A 24,251-nucleotide genomic window follows, 5' to 3' on the forward strand; every position below is an offset into this window, starting at 1 on the left:
TACCATCGATGTTTTTCCACACGTTTAGTTTATTCTCCAGTAATATTTTAATCATTGACTATACAAATGTAGTCCCATTGTTGACCGATGCCCTCATTTGGGAGTTGGACCACGGAAGTTACTGAACCAGAATTGGTCAAAGGCTCACTGTCGAGGTGATTGTCTACATTTTCTGTATCATTCAAACGGAATCTCTTAAAAACAGAATGAGGCAGAGCTTGTAATTTTGGATGATATTGATAAAAGGCTAAAGGATCTCGGCACGCAACTACTCCTTTTTTTGTTTTCACTGAAATTAGTGGCGCGTGGTCTCGCCCGGGAGACTTTGGGATGTGTTACTCTTACACAAGGGCATGCTAAACTACTGGAGGAAATCGGAGAGGGGGAACAAAGCACAACAATGGCACACAAAGTCACACACAGCCTTTTATCTCGGATGTCGCAGCAGCCGTGGGTGAATACATTTGGAAGGAAATAAACACCAGCCAGCTTCCTTGTCGCGTCTGGAACGGGGTTGGCTTTAAACCCGGCCCATTTATTGGAAGCAGCAGCAGCAGCAGCAGCAGGTGCACCTGTCCTGACACACACCTGTATACCTGCTGTTCGCATTCGCGCTAGTGGCGCAAGACTCGCGAACGATTCCTCCCCATGGGTCGGGTCACGCCGGCAGAAGAGTGGATTCCATGCGCGACTCAAGAGCCTCTGACTCTCGCTCCCCGTTCACCAGAAGCCCCGCGCGTTACACCCACCGGGTCAAACGAGCGCGCAGTCGGAAAATTATTTCGACTCTGTTCATTTCATTAAAAAAAAAAAAGGGGGGGGTTTACCGGGTGACTCGTCAAAAAAAAATAATAAATAAATAAAAAATAAATAAAAATGAAAAGTCGAGCCTTTCATCGCCAGTTCACACGGTGAAGGCCCCGCCCCCACCTCCCGTCCATCCTCAATCCCTATTGGACGGCGAGCCTGCGCGTCCGCCAGCGCCGCCAGTGCGGGGCACCTGGGAGTCCGTCAGCTCGAGCCCCCGGAGCCACGGCAATGCGGACGAAGGGCAGCGCCGAGCGAGCAGCGTCCCGTCGTCCTCCAGTCAACACGGGGGAGCGGCTTCGTTGACATGGTCTAAAAAAAAAAAAAACGAATTTCAATTGGTTTCATTTCGACTTTTTTTTTTTTTTTTTTTTTAATTATTATTATTATTATTATTATTATTATTGACCGTTGAACGCGGGAGAGAGGATATTTACTTGGAAGTCATTCCTGGGGCGGATACCCCCCCCCCCCCCCCACCACCCCCCCACAGCCCAGCCCCGCGCCGCGCCGCCCGAAACGTTTGTCCCACATCCGCGTTTCCAGCCGTCGGGAACATGACGGCGTGAGCGTTTCATGCCGCTCTGAAGCCTCGTTCCCAGTTGCGCCGCGGACCCGACATGGTGGACTCCAATGCGACGAGGAAGACTTTCGTGGTCCCGGACATAAAACCCTTGGATCGGTACGACTGTGCGAAGGGGAAAATATGCGCCAGTGTCGGTTGGCTCCTGGCGAAATCCTACGGCGGTGCCGGTAAGGGAGTGTGTGTGTGTGTGTGTGTGTGTGTGTGTGTGTGTGTGTGTGTGTGTTTGTGTGTGTGTGTGTGTGTGTGTGTGTGTGTGTGTGGTCCACGGTGCCGAAAGGTGAGCCGCGCCGTGTGCAAACTCAGCGATTTTTGGCCGCACAAAGACCGGCACATGGAAGAGGGAACTAGTACCGGCTGCGGGTATAAACGTAAATGTAGACGGAATGTGATGTACCCGGTGAATACATATGCGTACAATAATACCCGGCGGCGTCTAATAGTACGGAACAATTACGTTGTTGTTGCTAAATGATTGTACCATACTCTGAATCTACTCTTACTTATAATTCCTGCCATATTCGAACCAAAGAAAAAAAAAATAGGCCTCCCCCTCCTCACCGGGTTAGACATTCGCCACAAATATTGTATAGGCTTCTATTGATCCGTTGCTTATGGTTAATCCGCTTTGTTTTTAATATGGAGGGGGAAATGGGTCATACGTGTGTGTTTACTTTTTTTTAATTAAGCCTTCAAATCCGAGGTTTAGCACTTATTTGAATCAAGTACAAATATTGTTTTGTAACCTGAATAAAACACACACACACACACACACACACACAGAGAGCCTTGCTGGCCTTGAAACGAGAAGGCCTGTGTGTCACCTGGAATATAAATATATATCCATATCTATATCGTTTGCACTCGGTGAGGCAGGTGGAGAAGCCACCAGGCGCTCTGGTGATGCGCACACACACACCCACTTTAGACACATTGTTCCATAGGTTTCCACGCATACAGCCAGGCCACGCTGTGTTCCACGAGTTTCGGTCGAAATGCACTTGGATTGAAAGTTTTGAATCGTCCCGACCGGGGCACGGTTGCCAGCAGGCTGCCGAGATGGGTCATTTGTTGGGGGTGAAACGAAGCGGCAAAAAAACGCCCCCATTGGCTTTCCGTCGACGTACATGCAATAGTTTAGTTGTAAAGTTATTTCCTCGCGGTGTACACATCCTCCGGCCAGACCGCAGCCAACTCGGTCTGGGAAGGCGAGGGTGTGAGCCAAACCCCCGGCCCTGGTGGGCGCGTTGCACAATCCCAGGCCGCGGTTCCGGGACTCGGGGCTGCTGCCTGCCTCTCCCCACCGTGTGTGCTCCCTGCTCCGCACTTGAACCGCGCCCTCCGGTCAAAGTCAACCCCGACGCCGAGAGACTGCGTGACTGAGAACCGTGTGATGGGGGGCCCCCGGGCGAGCCGGTGTGCACTTGCGCCCCGGCTCTGGCTCAGCCCCGCGACGCTGTGGGTGCCCTCGTCCACGGGGTGAATCACATCATCTGTTTTGTCCCCAGAATGCCATACACAGACAACACAACGAGCCGGACCACATCTGCCCCCGACCAATCAAGAGCAATAAACATACTCATTTGCGGCGTGGACCGTGTATGGCACTGCAATGCACAAAGCCAATGTTTCATCACCATGGATGCATAGAACGAGCTCGATTCATTACGTTTTATCCACCTAACTGCAACGTCAATCATTTTCACTTGATTTATCCTTATGTCAAAAGCGTCTTACCCACTCGTCGTTGGGCGTATTCCAGAGATGAAAATGGAGTTCCTTGTTCACGGTGTAAAACCAATGTTTGTTTCCTGCTACTGAACACTGTCGCCTTGGTTCCACCTGGTAACAAAGCTACAGGGTAATTGGTGAAGCCTGTTGGAATGATTAGTCATACCCTCACCCTTGGAGTTGCCCCGGAGAGTCAACAGAGACAAGGGCCCCGAGGAGGATGTAGGCATGCTGTTGTATTGTACATCGGCGGCCCTCAAAGATTATACTCAAGCAAACATACTATTACTTTAAAAGAAGAGCCTAGTTTGATTGAGTTTGCAGAGTCGGTCAGATATGTTGTGATATCTCCACGTGCCTAATGTTGGGATTTCACAGCGACGTGACCTGTCCGGCAATGTTGTTAAAAAGTGTGTTAAAAACGGGTACAAGGAGCTATTGCAGTTGGCCCACGGTAAACTTTCTAAACTAATCAAGGAAGGAGCAATGGGACCAAACTTAAACAAAGATATTTTGAGAATGTATTGAGAAGAGGCTGGCAAAATTCAACTCACTTGCACAACTATGCTTAAATAAATGTAAAAAGTGAAAATCTGTACAATCTAAACTTTTGAAAAATGACTACTTAAGTGCATGTGACTGAGTACAGGTACCACCCCATAGTGTGAAGCTCCACAATCCATCACTGTAGAAGCAGTATTGCTATAAAAGCTATAATTGCAGCTCTTTATGAAATAGTCCTGTTATTATGGTCCTGTAGATGGTTCTAATAGCAATATATGGCAGCCTTGTGGCTAGTGCTTGTTTCTTTCATTCTCTGTTTGGTGTTTTGGATTAGCATATCACTCCAGACTAGAAACCACGTGTAGTCAAGAGAATAACACAGCCCCTCTCACCACTGCCAGATTTGGGGGCATTTAAACAAGACCTGGCTTTGTTCTAAAACCAGAGCGTATAATCATGCCTATTTGATCCTTTCTACCACATGATGAAGACTTTTATAACTCAATGTTTTAGGAGGGCTCTTGAAGCTACAGTCAATAGCCTTATCACAGGTAACATTAACTATTTATTCTGTAAAATTGCCCCCATAAATATTATGATGTTGAAATAGTCTTTTTTTTTTTCATCAGAATTATTTTCAAAGTACTACACACTCTGGCATTTAGAATTCCCATCGGCTGAACGATGTTCAAGATGGAGAAGAAGGAGGAGATGGATGATAGTGGTTACATTTGCGACCCGGCGTCATCCATCTCTATTCTCACCTTTTACACTTCTGCATCTTAGCTCCAGTGAATTGTTGAAGACGTTGCAATGTTTTTGAAGGGTTTTATTGAGACAGCCAGACCACTTGGATCATCAAATCCAGCAGATTTTCCCTGCTTCTGTGCCAGTTAATTAATACAAAGAGCGTCTTAGTGTTCACTGTTGCCATGACGACCCATTTGAAATCCAACGCTGGTCAGTCTTCCACTTGGGTTATAAAGTGGGGGGTGAGGTACTAGGTTTAGGCACACAAAATAATCCCATGGGCGCTCGATGGCTTCAAACTGTGGTTGATTTCTCTCGTTTTCTGACCGTCCCTTTTTTGGAGGTGTTTGCGTTTCCCTATGTTAGTAGTTTACTCTGACACGTGGCCATAATGTTTGTGATGTGACCAGCAGGGTAATTAAATCAATTTAATTGGACACGAGCCTCTGTTATCAGCAGGCTTTCGGGACGGCAAAGTCGGTACACTTTAGATATGACCTTACATTGCTGAACTCACTATATGCCAAACCAAGAACTACATAGAATGAAGTGATTATTATTTATGATACAAAAAATCTGCAAAATTCTCATTTGGGCTGTATGTCTTGAACCTGTGCAGCGATGAATACCCATCATTTAGAAATTGGTTTGACATTGATCAAAATGTGATACTTATCTTCATGTAAAATGGATTTTTTATTTTTTTTGGCTTGCCCTCTTCAAGAGCAAACTAAGGATATCCAAGGATGTTTGTGAAGCGAACCATGGATCTTTAATAGGGATTGGAATCACCAAGTAACTCAGGATACAATACTGTCCCAGTACATTTCCCATGATAATTGTGGTATCGCAATGCAGGCAATTCTATGTACTGTACTATTTATTCAGTACATTAAAAAGTGTTGTCTGTTTTACAGAACTTTGCAAACCAGGGATAAAACAAGGTAAACCAAAGTGCAAAGTGTCCTATCATTTTAGCACATACTGACGTGTCTTGCTCGATAACAAAGTCAAATCGTTTACTCACGACACTAACCAGATAGCTGGATCTCCAGAGTTGCATATGTGCATGTATTGTATTTAACCTTTGCCATTTCACCCAGACCAATAAATGGTCCCTGACCCTGTGGCCTGTGTGAGGGTGACTGAAAGGCTCATGCACCCCCTTTTATCTATATATATACACACACACACACACACACACACACACACACACACACACACACACACACACACTGTTTGCATTCTAAATATTACCCCGGAGGTGTGTCGGTATCAACATTCTGATGCTACTATTTATTTATTTTTTTAAGAAATGCTTACGCTTTCTCACTGTATTTTGTTCTGTCTTTCCATTAAAGTATTTAATTTAATTTATTTTGAGACATTGCTGCATTGAATGCAGTTATATCACTTCTAAGAATGCAAACTTTTATTTTTTTCCTTGAAGCACTAGTGTGACATACAGGGCAGTCATTTATGTTCAGACTGTCCACAGGGAAATCATGCCATCGACCACATTCATCTCCATCTCCGTGTCCTTTGCATCCCACTTTGCATTTTGGGTTCAGCCTTTTTTAACATGCTAGTGTCGCTGTTGTGATCATCCACACAGTATTTTGTCTAAACTACCTGGATTCCCGATGGAATGTGTAAATAGTATTTTCTCTAACACTGCACTGCATGCCCATCGGAGTTGAAAGACAGACAAAAGCATTTTTACAACAAAATGTGGCTGCATGTCTATGTGGCGTGACACACATTATTGTTTGACACCTATAGTCATCCAGCAGTGAGAGCTGGCTGATGTGGGAAAGTCATGGCCATTGTCCAATTCATGGGAGCCTGGATTTTCTGTCATGTAGCCTTATGTCAGTAGATTGGTTACAGGACTCGAACGGCACAACAGTGTCAGTAACCTTCAGCACTCACCAGATGCCCAGACAGACACACGCACCAACATTTACACATCCTTGTGAGTCTATCCTTTCTCTTTTCACGCATGCATTCTGGCACTGCTGGTTGTACAGCTTCTCAACTTCTGACTGTAAGGCCTTAAAAAAAAAAAAAAAAAAAAAGTTATGCCTAGTCCCATATATTTGTGCACTGATGTTTGCTAACTGGTTTCCTCAGTTCTGAATGCAGTGAAACCAGTTTCCAAGAGGGTGTGTATTTGATAATGTTTGTTATGATCTCTACTGTAACACCAGATTATTTAATGTTTTTAGTATTGTCAGCCATGTTGCATGTGTCCACATGGCTAAAAATGTACGGTACCAGTGGGATTTGTTCAAAAATAATATTGTTCTTGTTCCGTTTGATAGGGAACAAACCGGCTTAACACTGTGCCGCTATTATCGCAGTATAAATTGCCGCTGGTACACAAAAAACCCAGCAATGCCAGTTCCGCAAAGGTCTTGTATCTGAACTTTCAGATGTGTTTTATCTTAAAAGAAAACATGAAGTTATCATGTGTATCTGGTAATCCTCTGACACTAACGTATGGCCTTAATGTCATCATGTCCCACAGGTCCTGACGTACGCTGATTACTAAATTGTATTCACTAGCTGTTGTGCGGCTCAGAACCAACATGTGACTGTCAGTGGTACGGAAGGGGCCGTAATATTGAGGCATAACACTAGTGTGGGCTGTAGAAGTTTGCATTGGGGAAGTGCTTCCAAGGGTTTCCTATCGCCCTGGGACGATGAACCTGGAAGCTGTTTCAATAGGTGTGAAATATCAAATTCACTGCCCTCTGCCTTATTCGGTCACTTTACTAGATACACCAGCCGTTATATCCACTTTCTGTCTCACTCTAACACACATGCATACCCACATAAGCATGCTTCATTTAACTCCTGCTCTGTTCACTCACTCATATGATTATAACTCCAGGGTGTACACCAGTTGTCTCAATCTGCTTTCAGCATACAGGTTGCAGTGTCTTGCAATCGTAGTCCTGCTGTTTTCGCCACCATTTCCACATGTTCTCAGGCAATGACGACTATTCTTGTCTGGGAACTGGGACTGATAGGAGCTGATAGAGCCTCACTCTGTGTCCTATTTATGGGGCCCAAAGATTTCCACTCATTTATCTTCCACAAGCCGACCTATTATGTGTTACTTGCTGCCGTTATCTGTGTAGCGGCACTACTGTTCCGGAAATTTATTTTGGTATTTGTGTGTGGTGTCTTTCCATAGAGAATGTTCCTGTGGAGCTGCGTGACCCTTTCTACTCTGACCAGTATGAACAGGAGCACCTCAAGCCGCCCCTCACGCGCCTCCTGTTGTCCTCAGAGCTTTACTGTCGCACCTACAGTCTTCTTCTTGGGGGCACAGGGGTCGAGGCGCCGCCCAAAGACAACGCTGCCCTGCTGCAGCTCCTCACGAAGAGAGGATTAGCCCCCAAAGACCTGGATGCCCTGGTGACTGAAGCAGACCTCCGGCACAAACCCATCAAAATGGTAAAGAACTTTGTGATGTTTATGTAGTATTACAGCCATAGTTCAGGTGCACTCGATGAGTGAACTCAAACTCAGACTTGGAGGTCTTATCGCTTCGATTGAGGAGATCCAGTTGTTACTGGGTCAGGCTTGGCATTGAGCAGCTTTCCTCACAGGGATCCAGAAGAACTGTCACTATCTCCAAACAATGTGGCCAGAGGGTTGGGGGTTGGGTGCACTGGCTTTGGATGTGGGGACCTGCTTATGTTTTGGTTCCGGGGATGAAAGGACATCAAAAACACTCCCGCAACCAAGTGAAACCCAGCCCCATCCCCATCCTTTGCCCCCCATCTCATCTCTGAGTGGATCCAGCTGTGAGGGACAGGTCAGCCTGGGTGACAAACAGGGGCGTACTGGTTTAATTTAGGGGTGTGGGAGGTAGGTAAACAATAGGCGGCCTAGATCAGGTGTGGGACAATGGCAGAACAGTTCTAGTGAAACTGGATACACGGTGTTGCGAGAGCTCTTTGCTCTGCTCAATCAAGAGAAACTGGTTTGTCTCCTCCTCAGCTCTGGGCAATGAGTCTCTCTGTGGTTGTCTCGTGCTCTCTAGTGCACACACTAGCTTATGCTCTTCAGTTCTCTGACCTTTTTATCAAAAACAGAATATAAGTAGTTGTTTTTTTCCACTGACTAGCTGCAAGAGAGGCCAGGTGTGCCACTTGGATGCAGAAACTACTGCATTTGTTTTGCCTTTTGTAGAAGTAAATCTATGCCTGAACCATACAATTTCCTTTCAAGAGCCATTCAATGGAACACATCCCTTTAAAACAATAAATTGGCTTTATTCACCAACAGAGTATAAGTGTGTATCACCAGCCTTCTTTTTTCGTATATACAAAGGCTGCTGTGAAAGCGAAGTAGAGAGTCCCTGGGGATGTGTGGATATTATTCCTACTGTTGCTGCTCCGCTCTGTTCACCTAGTGGTCATGGCAGCAGGTGTGGCCCTGCTGGTACTGCACCGGCAATGAGCTCAGTGATGTGTGCACATGATGTATCCACATGTGCATTCGGGTTGTACATGTAAGACATTTTTATTATCACTGCCAGAAGAAAAAGTATAATATCAATACAACTCGAAGATGGCTTGGCTCTTCTCAAAATGAGAAAACTACTCAATGTATGGTCATATATGGTTAAAACAACAATGACTATATTTGGGGTTTATTGGAGACAGTAGCATTTCCCAGAACTCAAACTGCATTTTCCAATCAGCTGCTTTTTATGTAGTGATACACAACATTGTTATTTTGTTAGTGCCATGAGGGATGCTCACTCTCTACAGGACCCAACTTATTGCATACTTTCCATTCTCCTCGGGTGCTAATATTCCACGATATGTTATTTTCCGGGAATTCAAGACTCTCAGCTAATGTTAGCACTTTCTGCAGAGCGTTTTATCTGAATGCTCGTAATGACGGAGCGTCTTTTAAACTCTATGCCCTGCACCGTCTCCTTGCAGATGGTGCAGCACTTCTCTTGTCATTGCAATACCCGTTGCATTTATTACAGCCCATTTTACTTGAATGTCTATTTGTTATGCTTTGCGATGCTATTTGAGTTGGCCTATCTCTGCTTGATGCTGACCACAGAGCATGTCCACTGTCATGCCTACACTTGACTCCCAGCTTGGCTGTTACTGCGCGTCCGCTGCAGTCCTGTGTAAGCCTGCCAGCCAGCGGCCATGGGCCGCTCTCTGAGCTTGTCTGCTGCTGACTGCTGCTGTAGCAACAGTGTGGCAGGCAGCAAAAGTGGGTCATGCAGCAACAGCTTTAGTAGGATGGAGCAGCGACGTGGGCCTCGGCCAGTAAACGGCTTTGGAGAAGCAATCTGCTGCAGCGTTGCTTTATATTAATTCCTAGCATATCTGTGTCAAACGATCACATCACATGACATGGCACACATATGCACAGTAGTGTACACTGCACACACAAGTTGAGGTATGCTTATTGCTCTCAGCTAAGCACTTTTAACACCATTTAATCAGGCTGATTTCTATTACATCAAAAGTTCACATTTTGTATCCTCACTATCATCTCTTGCTCTTTCAGACATAAATAAAGCAAGGAATGTATGATTATCCTGAAAGAAAATGGTTGTTGTAGACACACCCCACAGTCTCTCTGGAGTTAACCACAACCATGAAGCCTCCACCCAGAATCTCCTGCTAGAAGCATGTCACTCCCCATCAGCCACCCAGCCCCCATCTCTCCTCAGATTGAGGATAAAGATCTGTGAAGATTAGAGATAATCTGCCATCCAGACTAAACGTCATCATCCAGCAGTGGATGACCCCGCAGAAAAGCGCAATGGAACATTATGCAGCCCACATTTCTGAAGATTTTGGTCATTTTCTACCATTTATTGTTAAAAATAAAGCTACTGTGTGATATTAATGGCATATTTCGACACCTTTTTGGTTTTGATCGGACCGTGATAATATAAGATGGGGGGGAAGGATGTTCAGGATGATTATCTTAAATCATACTCCTCTGTGGGCAGGTTTTTGGTCAAGCAAGCGTCAGTCCAGAAGTGTACTGAAATATTAAGTGGTGCACTTGGATCAGAAATAATAAACATCGGCAACATTTTTGTAAAAAAATAATGTGCAGTGGAAATGAAAAAATGTTTTGATAGCGTTTTAGAGTATACATTTACCATTTTGTTTTTGCCTCCAAAAAGTATTGTTTATAAAATGTATACAAATAAGATACAAATAGGCTTATTATAATGCTAACATAGACTGCATTTTTGTGCTCCAGCATTTGGGTCAGGAATCTCAGCGATCATGGAACCATGCATTATGACAGGGTTTCCTGCCCCCCTGCTGGTTCCCAGACCTGCCTGATCCCCATGTTTTTCTTCATCACTCCCTCAATAAGCACCAGACACTAAGCTGGGGAGGGGGGGCTTAAGTCATATTTCAGACATAATCAGATTTTACTTTTGCCATAATCACACCTAATGATCAGCAGAAATGCCTTTGACTCTGGATTTCATATCTGCAAAAAACATTCCAGCGGGATTAATTGGCAGGGTATTAGTTTTTCCTCTGCCCGTCACATTGGTTTGGGGGCAACTCTACTAGTTGGCTGGAAGTTACCGATCGGAGGGTCCGTACCAAGCTAAGAACACTGTGCACCGCTGTGCTCCGGCCTGTGCTGAGGTGCATTATGGGTCAGCTGGTTGGTTGTTATGGTGATCTGGCAGACCGTGCCATGTGTTCCATAGTTCCTCCTCTCTCCCCTCTCATTAGGGAAACTTGTGATTTGGCTTAGCAAGCTCTCCAGGCCGGCGTCGGGAAATCCATAACCCCCACCTCTCTGCTTTCATTCCTCTCTTTTGTTGTGAACAACCCTCTGCTCCCTCCTCTGCATAATTACTGTACGGCATGAAAACAGGGAATGCCACTGCTGCACATGCCCACTCTTTCACGCCTAACCATGTCCATGTCTGCTTTCATAATGCCACGAGGTGCTTTCTTCTGCTTTTGCACCATGATAACCCAAGCGTGGCTTGTGTTGTTTGTCTTATTTTTAACAATGTCCATAGTATTTGACAACTTGGCTATTGTCGATTGAACACAAGTCTTGGCTCATATCCGTTTTCACTCTCTTAGCCTTTGGCAGGAATCACTCACATCTTTGTAGAGACCCCTTCCGTCCCACTATGACTCAGCCTACAGGCACCAAAGAGTAGACATCATTAACGTGCTCTCTCTACTTTGTCTTCAGCTACTGTCCCTGCATCCTTCTCTTTGTCTATACTGCGCTTCATCTACACTAGACAGAGACTTTCCCATTAAACACACAAGCCTCACAGCCATGTCTGCAGCCAGCAGCCCCAGTATTGGAAACAGTGTTTTCAGGGCAGGCCGGCCTGGGCCACACAGCGATGTGTGACTGACTTTGGTCATCGAGAGAGTCAGGCCCAATGCTATCTGACAGGCCTTTGCTGGCATGGCCTGCTCTGCTGGCCCCAGCTCCAGGCCTGCCCAGGTCAGCACTTTACATCAAGGTTGAGTAGGCAGACATGCAGACAGGCCTCATGCAGACCCAAGTGGGCCACTGCAAGCAGGCTTTTAGGTGGAATGTGTAAAGCAGTTAAAGGCAACATGCACAGGTTTGCACAGAATAAGCTCAAAATCTCAAAATAGGGGGTTTATAGAAGTGGCCCCTCAGCAAGAATGTGTTTTTATTGAACTTTCCATTCAGAAATGTTAATTATTATACCGGTGAGCTTGTTGTTGTTGTTTTCTCTCTACATTGTTGCCAATAGTAGAGAGGGGGTGGTCATGTTGACTGCTATGTGGGATGGGAACTGGTGCACACAATGTAGTACACAAATTGACTCAGATTGCAGAGACATCAGATTTTACGCTTGCTTAGTAGGGAGGAAGGGCTAGAGTAATCTAATATCCTCGTGGTCACAAAGTGTCATGTTGTGAAATATGGTTTACAGCACATTACATGTAAATCCATAGTCCTTTCATGTTAAAGTTTATATTGACATCTGCCATTACTTTAGCAGTTCCATGGTTTGGTTGATCAAGCTTAGACTTAGACTTAGACTAGCTTGTAGACTTGAGGCTGAATCATAAATTATTTTTTTTTCATTCATTTGTCATTTGGTATAAAGTACATGAATTAGCAGCTACTCTCAAAAGACATGCCTTGACAATTTGTTGGTGCAAGGGATGATTTCGAGGAGTGAGGAGGTTCTAGTATGTTGTAAGCCTTCAATGCCATTTAAAGGGTGTTGATATATCTGCTACAGGTAAAGGCTCGTTTGCAAAATAAACAGAAGGGGCATTAGTTTATGGGAGTGGGGGTGGGGATGGACCATGTCCGCTGTTAGTGCCGTTTTAAAGTGTGTGCGTGGATCTGTGTCCGTGGTTTGACAGCCAGGGAAAGTCTTTATATTAAAGGTAGTAGTAGTAGTCACCTAACGCTGACCTTGCACCAGGTGAATTGAGCTGCTTTCACCAATGCACTGCAACCCTGAAATAATCCGGGTTTCCCCGGAGGAGCTGTATGTGTAAACACAAATGTCTGAATCATTTGACCTGGACATTACCCGGACTTTACACAGCCAGCACCCGAGTACAAAGTCCGGGTTATGTCCGATTGAGTGGTATGTGTGAACAGAGCGGACAGTGGGCTTGTTGCATGTTGATGAAGTTTCTATCATACGCCAGTTATTAACCTTTGCGTGGATCTTCGTGCACGGAGTGTAGCTGCTGCATACTCCTTTCTGCTTTCTTTATTTTTCCTTTCCACTCTCTCATTTATATTGCGGATACGTCCAAATAGTATAGACGCAAAACAAAAGGCCAACTACTGATAAGTCGGTAGCCTCGTCCGCCATCTTGGGTGTGCTGTAAAACTCTGCAGCGTCATCGCGCCACGTGCTGCCTCCTGCACGCACTACCCAGGCTCCGCTCCTTGTCCAAACCAAATAAATTAGTTCAAGGTAGTGTAAACGCATCCGACACGGATAATCTCAGTTTTTTTGTTTTTTTTGGTTGTTTTTTTTTTGAATGGGCAACTCCAGACAATGTCCGGATAATCAGGTCCGGACGTGTGTGCGTGTGCGCGTGCGTGTGCGTGTGTGTGTGGCTTCAGACTCTGTCTCACATTTAACATTCGTTTGTCATAATTCACTCATTATGTATCGGTTTATCCCGCATTAATTAATCTAAGCAGGACATTTTACAAGATTGTTTGTTGTAGCTCCTGTTCCAAATACTGTAGACTGTCATTTATTGGAGCAGAGCAAGGTGCAAGCCAGAGACCAACGGCTGACCTTATTGACCCTTGGCAGTGTGGGAATATACATATATAAATAGGTCTAGTAAACCTTCTGAATATTGTTGAAATGGTTGCATTAAGTAGATTGTGTTAAACTCTGTTTTAAGATTACTCTGACTGTATTCTGAAGGAACATTAGTAAGTCCTCACAAAATAAAATAAGCTCAAGCTTTGGTGCTGGTATTAGAAGTTTGTCTGAGACATTGCTTCAAATGTCATGTAGCATAAGGTCAAGATAAAGTTAAAATTTGCACTTGCACGTTTGCTTTGGCATTGATGCCTGGCAGTGCCAGGTACACACATCTCAATTTAACCCCTGTGAAAGTCAGAATTGTAAATTTGATTGTAATTCATGGTGAGGCCAGTAATAGAGTAGTATGGCCCAGACTGTAGGTAGGCCTACTAGGTTGTGGTCTGCAGATTGAATCACCACTGCTAATGAGCTAACTGGCTCAAAGCTCTCTCTCTCTGACTAATCTGGTAATGTTGCTGGTGTGTTTTAATGGGCTCTATATGTTAGAAAAGGTTCTGTAATGGACTCTGGCTGTGAAAGAAGATGCTTTACTGTCTGTTGTATGGAACTCCACAGTGAAGCCTGACAAAGGAAGGGCTCTAATGTTTTCAACATGTGTATTTGGTTGTGAAACAATCATGAAGAAATTATGTTTTATGCTCATATTGTAGCTTATGGCTCAAAATACAGATTCGTGAGTGTGTTTGAGAGTTTCAATTGCAGCCTGCCACATGAGTCATACAGCCATATTTCACTGCAGAGCGGAGGATGAGGGAGAGGTAAAAGGTAATTCAGCTCAAGACGAGACAAAAAAGAAATACATGTGCTCCTGAAGAGAAACCTTGTTTCAAAGTACACCGACACGCACATAAAGTGCTTGTAATGACGTTGAATGACTGATGTTTCAAACCTTGCAGCTTGATTAAGTGTTTAGTCAGCTATGTTGTTTGATTAGTCTAACAGGTCCGCCCTCCTTCAGGTTGATGTTGCAAACCTGCATATGTAAATTTGTACAGCTGGACTGGGATTTCCAGTTCCATACATGAAGCAGAACTGGCCAACATCCAACCTTATTTTGACATTAACAAGCACCAAACCCATGTTGTTGTTGTTTCTGCTGACTCAGAATTGTCCACTGGCGACCCCTCCTGTTACTTGATGGTAAATAAGCCCGTACTGTTTCAGTGTTGAATGATCCCTTGTCTCTAAAGCAGTAGCACTGAGTAGTGGTTTATCAGAGCATTTAAAAAATGTCAGACCATTTCATAATTGATTGCTTGCTGTACGTGCCATCTCTACTTTCTGCCCTTTTGTTCTGACTGCTCATGTTCATCATCCGCCCCTTCTCTCCTATTTGATTGGTGCAGAGTGCCCACCTAGCAGTGATGGATGCTCTCATGGCCATCGGCGCCATGGAGACGGTGGCAGCGGTCAAAAGGTGTGGTGCTGCAGAGCTGCTGGGTGGAGGGTCCAGCTGGGAGGAGGCTCTGCTTCACTGGGTTGACATGGTAAGGGGCACCAAGTATCACCTAGGTCTTCACCATCATGAAGCACTAGTTAGCAATTAATTATCATACAAATTATTTTCATTAACGATTGAATTGTCTTTTTTGTTCATTCAATGCCCCTATCAAAGTATAAGCTTATAATAGTGTAAAATTATAAATCAACCCTATAAGGAAGAGTGAATTAACTTGAATGTGTGAATTAACTACATTGAACAATGTAAAAAAACAAAACAAAAAACACTAATTTGCCACAACCCAACTTATGGAAATGTACCTTATTTGCATTTTATTTATTGTGTCATTGCCTATCATTGACATAAAATTTGGATGGAAACATGATTGTGGAATCTAACCATTTCCTATAATGATTGCAGTCCGCTCTAATAATCGAGATCAGACGATTCTGTCATAATTATACCGCTCTAACACAATTAGACCTTGCATTATGTTTGCTAACCCTGTTTTGGCGTCCTCTCTCAGTTAAACCAAAAGCTGAGACAGCTTGCAGAAGGGGCCCAAAGTGATCCCTCTCTGACCAATGCAGAGCCCCAGCCTGTGCAGCCTTCTGTAAGTATTCTTTCCACATCCAACTACTAAAACAGCAGACACATGATCTTTCTCAGATCACACATTTAACGGTTGGATAAAATATTTACAGGCACTGTATTAATGTCATCTAGCCAACCTATCCTACACAGTATAAACATAATCGGTGTATGTTGTTTGGTGCAAAACAAAATTGAGGGCCGACGTTTTCCTTGTTAAGAGTCGGTTTGTCATATTCAAAATTTCTACCATCTTCTCAACCCTTTCTCCTGTTTTTCGAGTTCCTCAGCTGTAGTCTTAATATCGTTCCTATTCCACCTGTTCTCCATTTCCCTTTCTATCTCTGTCTCCTTTGCTTCCCCCTCCTGTCTGACAGTGTCCTACTCGCTGGTATTGGAAACTTGTTCCTGTAAGTTCCTTTTTCCTCCCCTGCTACCTCCCTCAGTCCCTCCATCACTCCGACTTCTCCATTTTCTCTCTTCCAGCAAATGCCTGAAGAGCAGGTCTGTTTTTTTTTTTTTCCGCCTCCATCTGCCGGTGTGAGGAAGCAAGTGTACCGCTACCTCACATCTTAGACTGCATCGAAGTGCACATGTCACCGTGCTCGGGATCATGGGGCAGGACAGGGCAGGTTGAGGTATCGATGTTGACTTAGGTGGTACATGTATTATAGTCAGGGTTCTGTCAGGCCTAAAAGGAGGGCAACCTGTTCTTCTGCTCCTTTGTGGGACGCAGATGTGTCTGTATATGTATGGTTTACAGTGGCTGAAAATAGTTGTTTTTTTTAAAAGAGTTAGTCGCACCATCAGCTTGTTGAGGGTGAGCTGTTTGTCTATATTCAGTAGTTCTACCTGTTGTGGAGACTGAAGTATCTTTTTCTTTTGCTCTCTCTTGCCTCATAAGACCCTCAGTCATCCGATTTTCTACTGACAAGATCCTGTCTGCTTTTTGGCTTTTATTAAATTACTCCCTTGGCTCCTGCCATTTGCCTGCCTTTTATTTATTTTCACATGAGCATGGTCTTCACCGGCCCTTTCTCTTTTTGTTACATCCCGAAAGGGTTTTGATAAATACTTTTCCTTTGTCATGTCTATACTATTTTGATAGTAAGATGCATCTTTTTTTAAGTAACCACTCATCTTTGGAATGCCCTGACATTAACATTTGTTTTGAGATCAACAAATACCCAAACAACTACAAACAATGATTAGCATGACTAAGATTTAAATTTGCTCCTGTGATTCCATTTCAGCCGAGGGTTTGAGTCTCATGTAGCTAAGTTATGCCCCCCCCCACCCCTCTTTTTCCAGCTGCGTTACAGAAAGGACAAAATGCAGTCCAAACATAACCCCGTCTTCCCAACGGTGAATGAGGTCAAAGACCTGTCCAGTGGCTGTGCTGTCGTCGCTGTCATACACTACTACTGCCCTGGCCTACTAAGACTTGAAGGTATCTCATCCTGTTGGGTTTTGTGTCAGTAAAATGGTTCTCAACGTGGGGTCCGGGGATGCCTTGGAGTCATTCAAGAGATTGAAGGGGTCTCCAGCCAAATTATTAGTAGTTAAACCTCACCATTATTTCATTTACAAGACATTACTATCGTTAGAGAATGTACAATGATGACTGTTTTGGTCATAACTTTACTTACAGTGATCACATTAATATGTATGTAATCCATATTATTGTGTTCCCTTTTTCTCCTTGTCAGATGTTTGTATGAAGGAGACCATGTCTGTAGCAGACAGTTTGTATAATCTGCAGTTCATTCGTGAGTTCTGTGACAGCTGTTTGAAAAGCTGCTGTCTGTTGGCACTGGAGGATATGCTCTATACCCCACTGGAGCTTCAGGTATGTACGCACGCACGCACACACACACACTTGGGTATGCAAACACAATCCTCTGCAAGTGAGCAAGTCACGTTAATGTTTAATTTCCTATTTTGCACGCATCATACCTGATGCAATATGTTTTTGATGTATGTAGAACAACTTGCTGAGCTTCTTGGCAGAGCTGCTGACCTGGTTTGAAGTACAAAGACCAGAGTTTGTTCAACCTATAGACAGAGAAAGTAAGCACAACCATTTTCCTCCGTGCATGTGACTTGTGTCCTGAATCTAAACTCATTACTTGTCCGGTAGTGAGTTCAGATCAAATCTGACCAAATATTTTCCTGTCCACTAGATGGCTCCAAACCGACAACACCAACGAGTGCCAGTTTTAACAGGTGAAAAGGCTGCCTTGGTTATATACCCTCTCAGAATCTATTCTGTGATGGTTGTTTCTTGTTTGAATATTGTAACTGAATAACACCTGAAGTCTATTTCTCCGCTCTTTGCATCTTTTTTTTTTTTTTTGTGCAGTGGCTCTCCTTCGATCTTTAAGAAGCCCTTTCTTCCCATCTCCTCCCCTGTTTCACCAGCAGGTGTGTCAGGTGAGAAACACCACGCATACCATACCTAATTCAGTTTGTGTTCCTAGTACCACCTAGGTCACATCTGTGGTTAATGCTTGTTCTTCATTTGTGAATTGTTACATGTAGAATTTTGCATTATTCTTTTTGTCTGTATGTTTTTTTTTTTTGTTTTTTGTTTTTTTTTCCTCCCATTTATGTATTGTTTTGCCTGACTTGTACATCCCTGTGTGGTGTGCATGCCCTTACTCGTGTCTGTTTGTCCTCGTGTCCAAATGTACTCAGGATCTTTGACTCAGTCTACCTCAATGTCTCATCTAGAAGGAGTGGGAAAGACCTGGAGCAAGAAACCCCTGAGGTAGGTTCCCACCATATTAACTGTATTATGGCTGGGTTAAAAGAAATCCACTCAACGATTACATTCTATTGTTTCAATTGTGAATATTGAAAATTGAAAAATTGTGTTGATACTGTTTGAAAGTTATGCAACCCATTTTCCGCTTAAATTAAATACCGCCATAGTCACATATGAAATGAAATATCTAATTTCTCTATTAGACTGAATTTGTTCTGTTAAATATTTTTGTAATGTGCTTCAGGTGGTACAATGAAAAGTTGATAGCAATTCTCATATCATGTATAAAATGTCAATATATCATATCAATATAGAATTGTATCGTGAGCCATCTCATCAATATCGGATTCAATCAATATTGAATTGATTCTTGACCCTTTGTATCAAAATCAAGTGGAATTTTGAGATCCTGCCCAAAACATACTTTCATACTTATATGCAATGAAATGTCTTTGCTCTTGAATCTCTTGAATCTCAAACCAAGCTCTACACTTAGATATCAGTGTGGTTTCAGTGTGTTTAGCCTAACTCGTCTCCTTCTCCCTAGCCGCCCCTTGTCGGCAGTGTCCTTCAGCATTCCCTTTGGCTTGGACAGTGATGTGGACGTTGTGATGGGCAACCCGGTCATCACCCGCTCCGTCAGCTCTGATCAGCTCAACCCAGCAGGCCCATCCACGCCCCGGGTGCCCTTTACCCCTCCTGAGGACCTCAGCCATCTGCTTGGCAAGCCTGCGGGCCCTAGTGGCCCTCAGAGAGCCTCCTGGTCCACGCAGAGCCCCGGCGTTCCTCGGCTGGCAGAGGAGAATGGCCTCGGAGAGAGTGAAACGGGAGAGCTGCCCACCATCGAGGAGGCGTTACAGATAATCCACAACGAGAGCAAGATGGAGCCTCGCTTGCACCCTGACGGTGCCCCCGATGGCTTCTACCTCCACTCTCCCGACGACTCTGGCAGTTCAAGAAATAACAGCAGCCTCGGCCCCATGAGCTGCTCTGCCCCTTCACGCTCAGGAATGATGTACCGACCCACGTTAGACTCTAGGGAGCCAAAACGCACCAGAAACACTTCAGAGTGCTCCCGGGATGATGATTCAGTCCTGAGAGACGGCAGTGTTGATTCCGATGCTTCCGAAGACCTCCCAAAGACCCAGTCCACTCCTGCCACGCCCGCTGCTGCTCCACGCTCCTACAGGACTCACGGCAAGGACTTGGCAGATAGTGGGGTGAAGATGACGAGCTTTGCAGAACGCAAGAAAGACAAGAAACAGATTACAGATTCCCCCACCTCCAGCGAACCCCTCGCTCCTCAGATGACCAACTGGGCCCAGAAGTCTGAAGAAAGCCCCGGCAAGAGTCCACAGCTCACCACCGAGATGTCTGAGCTCGGATATCGGCTGGAAGAGAAACGGAAGGCCATCCAAGCCCAGAAGAAACGCATCGAGGCCATTTTCGCGAAGCATCGACAAAGACTGGGCAAGAGTGCGTTCCTGCAGCTGAAGAAGGGACCGCAGGATGAAGACTGTGAAGGGGCCGAAGAGAACGGCCAGGTCAGCACCTCTTCCACCGAGGAAGACCTAAGTCACTTGACATTGGAGGAGAGGTTGGCTCGAATGGAAGAGGAAGAGCCAGAGCATGACAAACGGCGCCCCTTAAGGGATGAGGACGGTAGCGACAAAACAGGATCTCAGGTTGACAAGCAGCTCACTCCCTCCAAGGCGGGCACACCAGGAGAGAAAGCCGTCGCTCCGCTGGGCGACTACAACAACGCTGTGTCTAAGCTGACTGCTGCACTGAGCTCCTTACAGAGCGACATGCACCGTCTGTCTGAGCAGCAGAACCAGCTGATCAGGAAGAAGGCCACAGCTCCAAGCAAGTCCTGGGTCATCCCACCAAGCCCCAAAACCTCCACCCCGACACGCATGTCAAGAGAGTCCACACGGGACCTAAATTCCACCTCCTCCTCCCCGTCACCTTCACTCAAAATGATGATGAACCACACGACTCCCCCCAAATCCCCACAAGCTGTCCACCGCAGAACCCAGTCCGTGCCCCCGAAAAGCCCCAAACACCACAACGCTCGTCCATTGGACGTAAAAGTTCCGGCTGTGTCTCGGTGTCTCATTCCACATCAGAACGTTGACCGTATCCCGCACCTGCGCCGTGTAAACCCCTGGCAGTGCCAGGTACAGACTTCCTCCTCATTCTCCATCGGCATCAGCTCCGATTCCCAGGACGAGCTGCTCTCGTCTGTGCCCACGCTCGTGCCTACGCCCACGCCCACGCCCACGCCCACACCCACGCCCACGCCCACGCCCATTCCCGCCTCCCGACCCCCAGCAGAGGACGCCCTCTCAGAGGCAGGCTCCATCGACGATCACAGTATATTCAGCATGGACCTGGAGCCTGTGCCCACGCAGCCTCTGGCCAGGAAGGAGCGGCAGGCTGGCGGGGGCGGGAGCTCCGGAGCCCCTTCGGAGTGTTCCTTCGAGAGTGACGTCCCCGCAGCGTCGTTTAATGGAAAACGGAGCAGTCTCATTGAGATCTCCCTGTCAGCCGTGAGAGGAGACGACGAGGACCAAGGACCTGATATATTCTCAGACTCCATGAGCGACATGACCGAGCCGGAGGTGAAGGGTGGCGTTGGGTTCTTTTTTAAGGTGGGTGACCCCATTCTGCATAGTTTACTTTAAGTAAAGTCATTTACTTGTAAGCTCAACATGACATTGCGTGTCTTTCTTTATTTGTACGTTATGAACAGGATGACAAAGTAAGGCCGGAAGATGAGATGGCCCAACGCAAAGCAGCGTTGTTGGAAAAACAGCAGAAGAGAACGGAGGAGTTGAAGAGACGTAAACTAGAGCAGGAAAAAGAAAAAGAGTCCACGTAAGACCATGAAAATGTATATTATTAAATTATAGTATATAAAAATATATTCTTTAAATACTAGTTCCTTAATTGCGGAAGTGTTGCAGGGACATTTGGTAATTAAATCAAAGTATTCATTTATTTTGATTTGGGTATTTTATAAAAAATATGTTTATAAGAACTAGTGAGTTATTTTAATATGTTTATAGTTCTGACCTTTTACATGGCATGGCCATATAAAACAAATTAAAATATGTGTACCTATTATGTATGCGTTATTTTACATGTAAACATTATTGTTCTTAATCTTCACCACTGTGTAACTTCAGCAAACCCCAGTGGATGATCATTGAAGGCTGGGGGGATAAAGGGGAAGACAGACCCCAGACCCCAGGAACACCACCAGCGTCGCGCACCCCTCCAGCAGAGGGAACCCCCCAGCGCAGAGGGGACTTCACCAGGCAGGAGTATGAGAGGAGGCATCAGCTGAAGATCATGGAAGACCTCGACAAAGTCCTCAGGCAGAAACCCACCACTGTCCGCGGCGTCAAGAAGCAGCGGCCCAAGACCGTGTTCCGAGACGACTCGGTGCTCTCCCGTAGCCCCGCCAAGGGATTCATGGGTAAATAACTCTGCTTCGATGTGTGGGTCGCTAGTTCTCCACACGTTCCCATTTATTGTTGTGATCTTTATTGAATCTCTTTCTTCTCCGCTGTTTCTTTAGGCACAAAGTTGAACAAGGTGTACTCTCACTCCACCATGAACCTTTCTACAATGGCGAATGACCCCGGAAATTTATCAGTCAGGAAGTCTCCCAGGTAACTTTTTTTTTTTTTTTTTTTTTTTTTTCCAAAGTCGTTGCATGCAAAGTGCTGGAGAATACGTCAGACTGAAACAAAATTGGTATTACTGCTTACTATAATTCACTTCATGAAACTATTAATAACAAATAAATCCAACTAATTTCTGAACATTATATCACTGGCCAAATACCTGTGGGCATCGTGAAAGACTTACAAGATCCTCAATTTATGTCATGAGTGTATACAGTCTTCCACTCTCTGTAATCCTCTGTTTGTCCTTTTAGTCGCTCCCACTCTCCTTCTAGGCTGATGTCACCAGGTCGAATGAGCGCTCATAACGGAGAGAGGGACTGGGAAAATGGCTCCACCATCTCCTCCCCCGCCTCAATCCCAGAATACACCGGTCAGTCCTTTGCACCGTGGTATAATGACACCATTAAATAACAGTTATAAGAGGGTATTGACCATCCGGAACTGCTGTGTATTTCAGGGCCAAAGCTGTACAAGGAGCCTAGCTTTAAGTCCAACAAGTTCATTATCCACAACGCTATCTCTCGCTGCTGCCTGGCTGGCAAGGTCAATGAACCGCAGAAAAACAAGATTGTAGAGGTAAGCAGTCTTTCTGTGACAGAGTCCAAATGCAGCCTTAACTGGGCGATAAGTCACCGTGACTGCCGCGTGACTCACCTCACCTGAAATTCTCGCCTCCTCTGTCCCGCCCTCTTCAGGAAATGGAGAAGAGTGCGGCCAACCACTTCCTCATCCTGTTCAGGGACTCGAGTTGCCAGTTCCGGGCGGTGTACACCATGAACCCCGAGACCGAGGAGATGGCGCGACTCACTGGCGTCGGGCCCCGTGTCATCGCTCCCGAAATGGTGGAGTCCATCTACAAGTACAGCTCTGACCGCAAGCAGTTCACCGCCATCCCGTCCAAAACCATGTCGATGAGCGTCGACGCCTTCACCATCCCCGCGCACTTTTGGCAGAAGCGCCCGGGAACTCCCAAGAAGCTCGGCACACCCAAATAGACACACACACAGAGGCGGGTAGCAACATCCGGAGTCGGCGACTCCTCTCCCCGTTGGACAATTTCAGACAATTAAATTCCCTGGCTGCAGGTGGAGGGTGTCATGGCGAGATCGCGAGGTAACCGCCTGGACCCTTTAAACAGTAGTTGCCAAGAGACACATGGCCAATGAATTGATAACTAGAGCCATTCCTCCAAGCAGTCTCACTAGTTTTCTGTCGCTGGAGTTCATGTTCGGCTCTGCCAGTTCCACATAGATTGTATAAAAAAAAAAAACAACAACAACCCAAATGACGTTGTTTAGATGAACTCTTCTTTCTCTCTTTCTTTCTTACCCCCCTGTCCTCCTCCTTGCCTTTCCCCGCCCACAGAGCCATTTGCGCAACTCAGTGAGAATATGAGGGAGCCACGTGCTGCAGTGGCCCATACACTACCGGTTTGGGCGGCAGTGGTTCGGCCCCTCTGTTCATCTTGCTTTTCCTATGGCTGCCTTTTCTTCCCACCTGCAGGGCTCTCTTTCTCTCTTACTCACTCCCGTCTGCTGAGAGAAGTGCCTCAGCTCCCGGCTCAGATGGGAGGTCTCGGCTGAGAATGATTAGCAGGTAACGCTGCTCTGTTATGAATGTAGGGCACAAACGAAGCGCTCGGTCCCTTCAGGGGTGTTTTTCATTGGTCAGCCCGGACCAGGAAATACTGTAGCCGGTGGTTTCACTGAGGGCTGCGGTTGGCGGTGGTCGCTGTGGCTGTCAAGCGGCTTCGACACCCCCAAACTGCCTGTGCCCCCATTGATTCGACTGTTCTTCACTTAAACAGTCCTTCAGCTGTAAATGCCTGGATGTTTTTTTTTTTTTTGTTTTGTTTTTGTTTTTTTTTAAATACTAACTTTGACATGAGTTTGCTGGACAAATCGTTACGGCCTTTGGGAGCTGAAACGGGGACTCATCTGACTTTTTCCTACTTTGTTTGTTTCCCCTTTTCAGTATGTGATAAATGAAAATCTGAGAAAATCTTGAGGAAAGATACTGGAACAATGGAG

At 45.5% G+C, this 24,251-nt stretch overlaps 1 protein-coding gene across 1 annotated transcript; it reads left to right on the plus strand.

The window, feature by feature from the left end:
• Positions 1-1,427: 1,427 nt before the first annotated feature.
• On the plus strand, positions 1,428-23,216 carry camsap3 (calmodulin regulated spectrin-associated protein family, member 3; the record flags this gene model as incomplete). The annotated part of the gene is made up of 18 exons (XM_080009800.1): positions 1,428-1,560; positions 7,578-7,840; positions 15,071-15,211; positions 15,692-15,778; positions 16,134-16,166; positions 17,068-17,206; positions 17,466-17,605; positions 17,742-17,826; positions 17,940-17,982; positions 18,119-18,189; positions 18,454-18,526; positions 19,071-21,177; positions 21,279-21,403; positions 21,715-22,007; positions 22,110-22,203; positions 22,473-22,591; positions 22,679-22,797; positions 22,917-23,216. 18 exons carry the CDS (start codon positions 1,428-1,430, stop codon positions 23,214-23,216), a joined length of 4,365 nt encoding a protein of 1,454 aa, XP_079865926.1.
• Between the last annotated feature and the right edge of the window lie 1,035 nt (positions 23,217-24,251).

This window comes from Zeus faber, assembly GCF_960531495.2.
Source record: "Zeus faber genome assembly, chromosome: 11".
NCBI classification, from domain to species: Eukaryota; Metazoa; Chordata; class Actinopteri; order Zeiformes; family Zeidae; genus Zeus; species Zeus faber.